The sequence below is a fragment of the Nicotiana attenuata genome, unplaced genomic scaffold (genome assembly GCF_001879085.1).
Source record: "Nicotiana attenuata strain UT unplaced genomic scaffold, NIATTr2, whole genome shotgun sequence".
Taxonomy (NCBI): domain Eukaryota; kingdom Viridiplantae; phylum Streptophyta; class Magnoliopsida; order Solanales; family Solanaceae; genus Nicotiana; species Nicotiana attenuata.
In genome coordinates, this window is record NW_017672527.1 from 163023 (window position 1) to 174027 (window position 11005).

An 11005-nucleotide genomic window follows, 5' to 3' on the forward strand; every position below is an offset into this window, starting at 1 on the left:
TATACTAGTGAAAAAACTAGTTTATTTGTGTTGACCTTGTGAAATAACCTTTTTAACTCTCATTGAAGGAATTCCAAGATTATCTGCATAGATTAGATTAGAGAAGATTAAACTTGTAACCCTTCGGGGTTGCCCAGTTGGTTTGGAGGGTGGTCATCGAATTCCCCCTCAATGCCTCCTGGGTTGAGCCTGTCGCACAGGGCTTGCCTAGTGCGGTTTACATCCATTGTGTGGTTTGCAGGCTACTACACAGGAGAGGTTTACCCAGTGCGCACAAAGTGCTCACCACAGAGTGCTCATCCGAAGAGCAGAGGCCGTGGCAGAGGTTGTTTTAATTTCCCAACAGCAGAGTAAATTAACAGGATTCAATTATGGCCAACTTTCTTCATGAATTTTTCATGATTTAATTTTCTCTCAACTTTTATTGAGCTAAGTGAGTCAAAGACACTCTTAACATGATATGATACAGTTCGTTTTAAGCCAAACTAATGCCTGATATCATGATAAGTTTATCGGTATACCTTATATGATACTACTTTTTCATATCAAGTTTCAGACTTTGTTCGCATACCCAAAATCTTTGTCGTAGGATCTATAAAAGCTCTTTTTGACTGCATGGAAAAAAGTACTAAAATGTGATTTGGCTTCACACATTTTCTTATCCAATTCCTTTTGCAATCTTGATAAAGAACTGATGCTAATAAGTAGTTGCTTGCCTTTGAGAATTGGAGAAAAAAGGGCAGCCCGGTGCACTAAGCTCCCGCTATGTGCGGGGTCTGAGGAAGGACCGTACAACAAGAGTCATTATACGCAGTCTGGAGAAATTATTAGATAGAGCTGATTCTCTTAGAGAATCATTTCTTGTCAAATGAGAAATGATGAGTTTCAAATACACAATTTGAAAAGAATCAATTCTAACTCTAATTTGCAAACTCCCATAATTTCTTAGGAGCTATAAATTTGCCTTTTGTCTCTCAACTTCTCAAGCTTCAAATCTTGATGAATTTACTCAATTTTTTGGTAATTCTTTGCCTGCTAAGAATGACTGAAAAAGAATAAATGCTCTTCTGGGCTGAAACAATGGAACTTCATGTCCAGCTCCTCTAACCGTCGCGAATGTGAGTCCATCATACACCTCTGTCCACCCTCCCACCTACAAAAATTGCGATATTCATTTTTCAGAGGCGAATTCAGGATTCAGAGGGTGTTTGGTACGTCGAAAGTCATTTTCTAGAAAAGTTTTTCGATTTTTGATTGGTGAATGGAAAATAACAACAGCGACAAATCCAGTATAGTCTTTACAAGTAGGGTTTAGGGAGGGTAGTGTGTACCGTGTGCACAGACCTTACCCCTACCTTATAAAGGTAGAGAGTTTGTTTTCGATCGACTCTCGGCTCAGAAAAGATAAGAAGAAAGGAGTAACAAAATCCATATAATAATGATCATGTATAGTAGTTTTAGCAGAAAAGGATTGTTTTGATGAAAGTTTTGAGTTTTGATGTCTAAGGGTTAGTTGAAACAAGTAATACGAAGTTTAAAGTCTAGATAATTGTAAGAAAATGACTTCCCCTCATAAGTGAACGAAGTAGATTTCTCCCATTTGATTAAAAAATCATTTTGTCAACCAAAAATCAGAAAATGACTTCCTTGTAAGAAAAAAACACTCCTAGAGTTAGTGCGTTCAGGACAAGTCTGATCTTATTATATGTATACATTTAGAGTTCTTTTTACATATATATATATATATGTATATAGTTTGATCTGAAATCAATCTTGAAGTTTAGTAGAATATTCAAAATATGTAGATTTGTGTGTTACCTGAGTTCCAGAATACCAAGGATACCATGGAGTTTTAATCTTGAGATTGAGATGACTTAGAGAAAACCTTGTGGCAGTCACTGGAACCACTGAATCTGTATCCCCACTGCATTTTAAAACATAAACCATTATTTCCTATAATGACTAATTAGACTCTGTAATACATTTATAAAACTATTAATCTTAGGCTATGTTGCGGAGACACTCCAAAATGCCGCCGCTCCCCTGTCGGATCCTCCAAATTATTATTTTTGGAGGATCCAACACGCAGCCACTGACATTTTCGGAGAGTCCGAACAACATAGGTGTTGGATCGTCCAAAATTACACTACTTTTGGAGGATCCGACATGCACCCATTGATATTTCCAGAGAATCCGAGCAACGTAGGTGTCAGATCCTTCAAAATTACGCTATTTTTGGAGGATCCGACGCGCACTCGCTGACATTTTTGGAGAGTCCGAGCAACATAGGTGTCGGATCATCCAAAGTTACATTACTTTTAAAGGATTCGACACGCACCCACGGACATTTTCGGAGAGCCAACATAGGTATTAAGTAGGAGCATTAGTTTTACCTGAACACCCATATTCTAAGACCAGCAGCCATTAGCTTCTTATAGATTGGTAGCATTGAATCATCAGAGTCCTTCCAATTCTTTAACAATATGTCACTGTTCTCCCAAAAAAAAAAAAGGAAAGCTGTCAAATATCCATTTATGCACACATAGTTTGAGCCGAGACCGACAGGTTCAGTTGAACCCACAGAATATCCGTCCTAGATACGCCTCTAGCAACATATAGAAAGTGGCGAATCAGGAATTTAGAGTCAGTGGGTTCAGAATGAGTGTGATCTTACTTTATATATACATTTTGAATGCTTTTTGCATATATAAGCAATGTGTTCAGTCGAACTCACAGAATTCACGTTAAACCTGCGTTTGCATGTAAAAGTACAAGAGATGTGAGTACCTGCATGCAGTCCAACTGTATGAAATTCCTCTGGTATTAGCATGCATGGCTCTCTGCACATCAGCGCGATTATAATATTTCTCTGCGTAATTCTCAGTACACGGATCATAACCCGAGAGCTTTCGATGAATAATCGTGTTCTTGAACCGAACATATTTCTGAGTTTCATTCTGCTCCACTTTGCAAGATGGTGTATAAATACTATACTGATCAATTTGACCAAATTCATGGCTCACAGCATAAGTAACTGCATTATCACATTGCTTTGAGGAATTTTCTGATGTGAAATTGCAAAAATGCATGATTTTTTTGTAAGTATTGTCTGAAATCATAGAATGGCTCCACCAGTATGTAACAGTTCCAATTCCATCATATTTGTTATCAGTAACAGCATTTCCTACCTGTGTAAATTTCAAGTTTTCAGTATGTAAGCATATCCTATACGACACATCAAACATTTAAACTGTATAACCATTCGTAGCTACACTTTCAGTAAATTTACCATTCGTAGCTATACTTTCAGCAAATTTACTATTCGTAGCTATATTTGAATTTTATAGCAAATCCATGAAACAAGATATTAATTGTTTTGAACTGAAATAAGAGAGCAACAAGCTCTCGTAGCCCCGTTGGTTAAATTAAAGCGCCCGCTTATTTGAATTTTATAGCAAATCCATGAAACAAGAGATTAATTATTTTGAACTGAAACAAGAGAGCAACAAGCTCTCATAGCTCAGTTGGTTAAATTAAAGCGCATGCTTAGTTAGCGAAGATCTTGAGTTCGACTCTCAAAAAGACCAATTTATTTTTCTGCATTTTTGTATTTTGCCTTTGTTGTATTCGTTGCGCGAACGAATACAGTCGATACAGGTTGTATCCTTTGTATACACATTTGTATACAGTCGATACAGGCTGTATCCTTTGTATACAGTCGATACAAGCTGTATCCTTTGTATACAGTCGATACAAGTTGTATCCTTTGTATACACCCTTGTATTTTGCCTTGGTTACAATTGATACATGTTGTATTTGTTGCGCAAATGAATACACTTGATACAAGTTGTATTTGTTGGGCGTACGAATACAATTGACACAGGTTGTATTCGTTGCGCGTTTGAAATTACAAGTTAGTAACAATTGAACAATAGCTACAAATGATAATTAGGCAAATTATAGTTATTAGACTCTAAACTGTAGTGCTCTATGAAAATTCATCTAAAATATTTCTTTTTAAGTGAAGGGATAATTGCACTTCTGGGCCCTCGATTGTTGGTATATTCTAATTTTGGTCATTGTAACAACTGGCTAAGCGCATTTAGCCTTCAATTAATTAAAATGTGTGATTTTGGTCCCCTTTATGTACTACGGAGTAGTAAATATATGATATGTAGTCTATTTTATGAACTATATTACGCTCGAAAATAGAGAAATGACACTAATTTTACATAAGACATCGGTACTTAAATAGTTTAGCAATAATTACACCTATGTATTTCAATTTTCAGTACGTAAAATTTCTCTTCAAGTGAAGGGATAGTTGCACTTTTGGTCCCTCAATTATTGGTAAATTCTGATTTTAGTCATTATAATAGTTGGCTAAGCATATTTAACTTTCAACTAATTAAAATGTGTGGTTCTGGTCCCCTTTATATAGGAAATATGTGATATTTAAACTATTTTTAAAACTATATTACGCTCGAATATGGAGAAACAGTACTAATTTAACATAATACATCGGTAACTAAATGGTTTAGCACTTAATAATTCATTAAATTTGTGAAGATTCATAAGCAGAGATTAATTGAACGGTAGATATGCTTAACCTAAATTCACAGGGACTAAATTTAAACTTTAACGATAATGGAGGGATCAAAGCGCAAATTTCCCTTATAATGAAAAATATTTTTACAAAATTAGATGAATTACTTACTATAATTCCTTTGAGATTGATGATTGGATGTGGAAATTTCTTGTTATAATTGACAATGGCCTGTGCTAACTGGGGAACATAATGCCCTGACAAAACAAAAGAACATATAATCTATGTTAAATTATTTTTGTAATTAGGAAATTAATTTTATTTTTAAAAAAAAAATTACCTGCATAACTCTCCCCAGAAATATAGAAATCTCTATATTTATACTGTGGAAATCTTGACATCCATCTTGTGAGGAAAATTAGTGCATCCTGAGCTGTGACAAAAAAAAAAAAAAAAAAAGTTCTGAAAATTAAATTATTCCAAAATATATTACTCCTTTTTTCCCTCACTGTGTGTTTTCTTTTTCTTTAATTAATAAATTTAAATTTTATTTTAAGTATTGGAAGGTTTTTACAAACCACAAAAAAAAAAAAAAATTGTATTAAGGTTACATACAAGGATATAAATTATATATAGTGATAGTGTGAAAATACCTATATTTAGAGTAGTGGTGTCATCATACTATATTCGACAAAAAATCTGAATATATATAGGTATATATGTTGAAAACGACCATGTATTTTTACTTGAAAATTCTTAAGATCAAAAGTTAGACAGGGGAACTCATTGTGCAGTCGCTCATATGCCCCTACAACCTTCAAATTGTGGGTCTATCTCTTGTGAAAATTATTATGAATAATTAGCGGTAGTCAGAGGCGGACCTACCTTTTGGGTAGGCGATCACCGGCCCCCTGTAACTTTAAAAAAAATATATTTATATATGTGTATATATATAGCAAAATAACAGGGTATATATTTTGATTGACACCCTAAGATTCAAATCTTGGGTAACTGCATTGTCAATTTGTCGGGTACAACTTGACTTTTAGTGCACTGCCTCCCTCGAATCTGACTTTAATATTTACTCAAAATTTTATTCGACAGCGGTGCCTCGCACCTTTCTAATCTTGGGTCCACCTCTGCCTGCAGTCATCTTTGAGTGACATAATAGTCTACAATTTGTTTTAAACTAACAGTATATTTTATAATATAAGTTAAATTATATAAATAATGTTACACAATTTTGCTTTCATATAAAATGATGTAATTATTGAAAAATGAATATCAAGAAATGTATATGTACCTGTTCTTTTATCTCCAGAATCCTTAAGATCAGAGCTTGTATTAGTATAGGAGAAACCAACACCAGCTGGTGATTCCAGAAAGAGAATATTTGCCACTGCATTTATTAATTAAGAATTTTTCAAAGTCTAAGTCTTTTTTTACCTTGATGTGGAAATAATTTAAAAAAAATAAAAGAGAAAATAAAAATAAAAATAGTGTTACCTTTATTCCATGAATACTTGTTCAAATAGAGAGAAGAACCAGTTTTATTTATTCTAAATGGACCTATTTCTTCTGATGCCCCATATGCTACTGATGAACAACCAGGACCTGCATGGTTCAAATTTTTACAACATAAAGTGAAAATTTCTCAAAATAAATAAATAAATAAATAAATAAAAAGAAAGAAAATTTTCTAGGCTATCTAATTTTGTAATTTTTTACTGGAAATTCAATAAACCTTTGTACTTATTCAAAGATATTGCTAGTACTGAAGAATAGGATGTATTATACTAATATTTTATTTATCTTCGAGATTACGACTTTCATTACGTGCAAACAAATGAAGTGTTAGTCTTATTTGAACGATAATATGTCTACAGATCTACCTATTGGGTTTTAGAATCATAGTTATCGCATTGAGCTATTGACCATCAAGAATTATGGTAAAATGGATAGTATTCTTCGCTTTTAACTAAAGGTCTCGTATTTAGGTCCTAAGAATGAAAAAAAATTCTGATAGGGAGTGTTTCCCCCTTTTAAGGGGAGTCTTGGCGTAACTGGTAAAGTTGTTGCCATCTGACCAGGAGGTCACGGGTTCAAGCCGTGGAAATAGCATCTTACATAATTGCAGGATAAGGCTGTGTACAATAGACTCTTGTGGTCCGACTCTTCCCGGACCCCGCGCATAGCGGGAGCTTAATAAGTGCATTGGGTTACCCTTTAGTATTTTTCCCTTGTAATTAGCTTTACCCCAGGTGAGTCCTAGGAGCAACGGTAAATTTATCTTCGTGTAACCTATAAATCACGGCTTCGCGCCGCAAAAACAGCCACTAATACTTGCATTAGAGTAGATTATCTACGTTATACTCCTTAAGGTGCGGCCCTTTTCGGACATCATGCGAATCCGAATTAATTAGAGTTCCAAAGAGAGTATCGAATACCCAATAATAAAAAGAAAACATAATTGTATTGAATAGAAAATGTCGATAATCACATGATTCTCATAATGTCACTACACAACCTTTTAGGAACCACCATATTAATGAGTTCAACTTAATAATCTGCCATAACTAGTCACCTAGTATCTCCTTACTATATCATTTATTACTTTTCTTTTTCTTTATTATTTTTAATTTTGCAACAGTTAGCTTCAATTATTAACTCACAAGACAATGACCTTTCCTTTCTTTTGATAAATTGTTTTTTCTCTTTTTTGTTTAATAATGATAACTCACATAAAATTCACCAAAAAATAAATTTTGGAGTCATAGGTCAGAAATGAGAATAGTGTATCTATGACACACCGTCGACTGTTGGCCATAATCATGGCCACCACTATTTACTACGCATGCTTCTCAACACTCAAAGCTTTAAATGGTCACCATCTTAGAAGCTATCTTTCCCCATCTTTTTTAAAAAATAAAAATAATATATATATATATATATATATATATATATATATATATATATATATATATATATATATATATATATGAGAATAATGGGAGATCTATATATGAATAATGGGAGATAGAAGTCAAGTGTGACGGTCAACTCAGTCAGAGCGGAAGTGGCCGTTAGGCAAAGTTTTCATCATATAATGTAGTGCAGGCGACGGGTAGTGCTTGCCATATAAAAAAAGCGAATACAATAGGAGACGAAGGCGCCGCGGGGGTCCCACGAGTCATCGGTTGTTTTGAACACAAATCGATCACACTATTGATTGTTTGGAACCATGGGCGAAGCTATGTTGGTCGATGGGTGGTCAATTGACTACCCTTCGCCGAAAAATTATACATGTAAGGTAAAATATTACTTGTTATTGATTAAAAACAGACTTTGAACACCTTTGCATAGCCCACTGGCAAAGGGTGTTAAAAATTTGAACACCTTATTGAATTTTCTAGCTTCGCCACTGTAATTGGAAAGCTAAAGCTGAAAGGCAGGCGGTCACGAAACCCTTATTGAATTTTCTAGCTTCGCCACTGTAATTGGAAAGCTAAGGCTGAAAGGCAGGCGGTTACGAACAATAAAGGCCGGCACACACATATATAATGACAATATAAAGTTTTAATATATAGTAAGAGTAACTTAGCTTGTGAAAGCAGATAATTTATAATTTTTTAAAGATAATCAATTAATGCTTATTTATAAATTTATCTATAATTACTTACAAGTTAACATGTGTAGCACATAAGTTATTGATTTTTATCAGTTCAAGATATTTATTTATAAGTCCCTTATAAATAATTTAATTGTAAAAATATTTTCTACATTGTGAGTGTATAAAACTTAAACTCTAATTTAATTATCTTTGAAATATTCAGCTTACTGACTAGGACTCAAAAAAACAAAAGGATAATATATTTTTACAGGTGTATCACTAAATTTTCTATACTTGGGAAATGAGAAAAGGATTTAAGATACGTACACTAGTCATGTAATAGGAGGTTAGTTATCATCTTTACATGATTATTACTAATTAATACACTTGACATCTCTTTAACAATATCTTTATATATATAACAGTCGTTCACTATATAAGTCAAGTTTATTTCGGAACCGATTTTTATATAATGTTATAATATATGTTCTATATAACAGCACTTCACTATAACAGTAAAAAAATATCGGAGCAAACGAGACTGTTATAAAGATGTTTGACTGTACTTATATTTACTTGTATTTATCATAAACTTTACATTTTTTTTCCTTTTTCATGGTAGAGAAGATTTTTTTTTTTTAAAATTTGCGTGGGGATCTTTTCCTTTTTAAAAAAGATTATAGAAAAAGTTGGATGTAAATGCTAGAAAATGGAAAGTGTGTAGGACAAAAAAAAGAGATAAAGGTGTTATACTTTTATGTTGAGTTTGGAATGTTGTTCTTGTTTGTATATCATCAAATTGTGTAAAGATAAAGACGAAAAGGCATAGACCTAAATGCAGCTTTTTGAATACGTAAATACAAACAAGGAATAAAACTTAGAAGACGAAGTAATAAGAAGGAATAAAAAAGTAAGGGGACAGAATGGTATCACTTATGTATGATCTTTCCTTCTCCTTCTAATTCATTCTTTTTTTTTTTTCTTTTTTTCAATTTTGTATTATATATAAACTGCCAAAAATATACTATAATATACCATAGTATATAGTTTGCCACCTTTATTCCACAAGATCTGAAAGGTGACATCTGCATATTTTTGGCTTCTCGTAGTGGATTTTGCTAGTGAATACGGCTAGCTTACTCTTGTGGTAGATCCACTACTAGAATTCGGCCAAAATCGACCGCGGCGGCCGACTTCGATTGGTCAATAAACCGACCGAAGTCGGTTGGTTTTTTCAAAATATTTTATTTTTTAATTTTTTTACAAAACCGACCAACTTCGGTCGGTCATTTGGCGTAAAAATACGGAAAACTATTTAAGCGTTCCGTGAAATTTATTTCTTAAGATTTCATATAAAATAAATTAAAATTAATATTCAAAAAATCGACCGAAATCGGTCGGTTATTTCAGCCAGTCATTTTAGACTTCGGTCGGTAATTTTATATTTTCAATAAAACCGACCGATTTCGCGCGAAAATGCAATTAAAGAGTACAAATAAAATAAAAGAAAGTCTTAAAACAAAATGTACCAATGGTCTAGTGGTATAATAGTATCTTGCCACAGTACAGACCCTGGTTTGATTCCCAGATGGTGTATTTTTTTTATTGCATAATTAAAAATATCAACCGAATTCGGTTGGAAAATACCGACCGACTAAGGTCGGTTTTTTCGGAAGATTTTTTCTTTTAGGTCGTTTGTGAAATTTAATTGACCGACCGAACTCGGTCGAAAATTGCGACCAACTTCGGTCTCTATTCATTACCGGCCAGCCTAATTTCGATGGATAAAAGTCGGTCGAAAATTGGTAGGTTTTTCCAGTTTTTCGACCGATTTTGGTCGGTATTTCTGGACGATTTTAGGCAGTTTTGTAGTAGTGATCAACAAATCTACCTATATTATTTGGACTCTTTAAAAATATCATCGGTTGTGTGTCACATATTTCAAAAATACTGTATTTTTTGACGATTTGACACGAATATGACAATATTTTTGGAGAGTCCAACTAACGTAAGGTAATAAAAGTTAGAATGATTATATATAAAAGTAATGCGTTATTATTATTTATGTTTGAACCTTACTCATAAGCACATGTATCATGTCTTATCCTTATTTAATTATCATTTAACAATTATTGCTTTAACGTAAGACATACTAGATTTTTAATTAGTTTTAACTAAATACCAATATTTTTGCATGGATAAACGCTAATGGTTTGTTATTTTTTCTTCAAAGAAAAGCTATGGTTCTTCTTCCTCAAGTTTCTTGCAATTATATAGGATTTCCGATCCTTTGTTTTATTGCTTCCTTATTATGCATTAATTAAATCTCAAGTATACAAAAAAAGTTTTATCCAAGAATTCGTAATATATTTTTTCTCAAAAGTAATCAAATTTATTCAACTAACTATTTAAATACAAATTACTTTAAAATTTTGTAACATACTAAATATAGAAAACATTTTAAGATTCTACCAATACTAATTCATTGTGTTTTGGAAGGATAGCGCCTCCACCAAGCTCATCTACAGTCCGCGAAGCGAAGTGGCGAAGTCAGAAATTTTCGCAAGGATGTTCGAATTTGAGAGAAGCAAAAAAAAAATCCCGACAAAGGGTGTTCAGTATATATTATACACCTCTAAAACCTAATATTTTATTTATATAAACAGTATAATTTTTCGACGAATGATTGTCAATTAACCATCCTTCGGATAATGTAGCTTCGCCCCGGCGAAGTATAGTTAGTGATAAAGGATGATCAGTTGAACTCCTTCGCCAACAAATTAAATTATATATATATATATATATATATATATATATATATATATATATATATATATATATATATATAT

The 11005-nt window shown here is 33.0% G+C and overlaps 1 protein-coding gene across 1 annotated transcript in view; it reads right to left on the reverse strand.

Moving 5' to 3' along the window:
• Positions 1-725: 725 nt before the first annotated feature.
• LOC109213550 (serine carboxypeptidase 24-like) overlaps positions 726-11005 on the reverse strand; it is a 10719-nt gene continuing 439 nt past the window's right edge. Inside the window, exons 2-9 of the mRNA XM_019377365.1 lie at positions 6053-6160; positions 5850-5945; positions 4887-4979; positions 4718-4803; positions 2788-3188; positions 2394-2489; positions 1819-1924; positions 726-1153 (exon numbers count right to left, since the gene is read on the reverse strand). Of these exons, the coding sequence (XP_019232910.1) occupies positions 1010-1153; positions 1819-1924; positions 2394-2489; positions 2788-3188; positions 4718-4803; positions 4887-4979; positions 5850-5945; positions 6053-6160 (1130 nt within the window). The 3' untranslated portion in view covers positions 726-1009. The remainder of the gene's footprint in view (positions 1154-1818; positions 1925-2393; positions 2490-2787; positions 3189-4717; positions 4804-4886; positions 4980-5849; positions 5946-6052; positions 6161-11005) is intronic.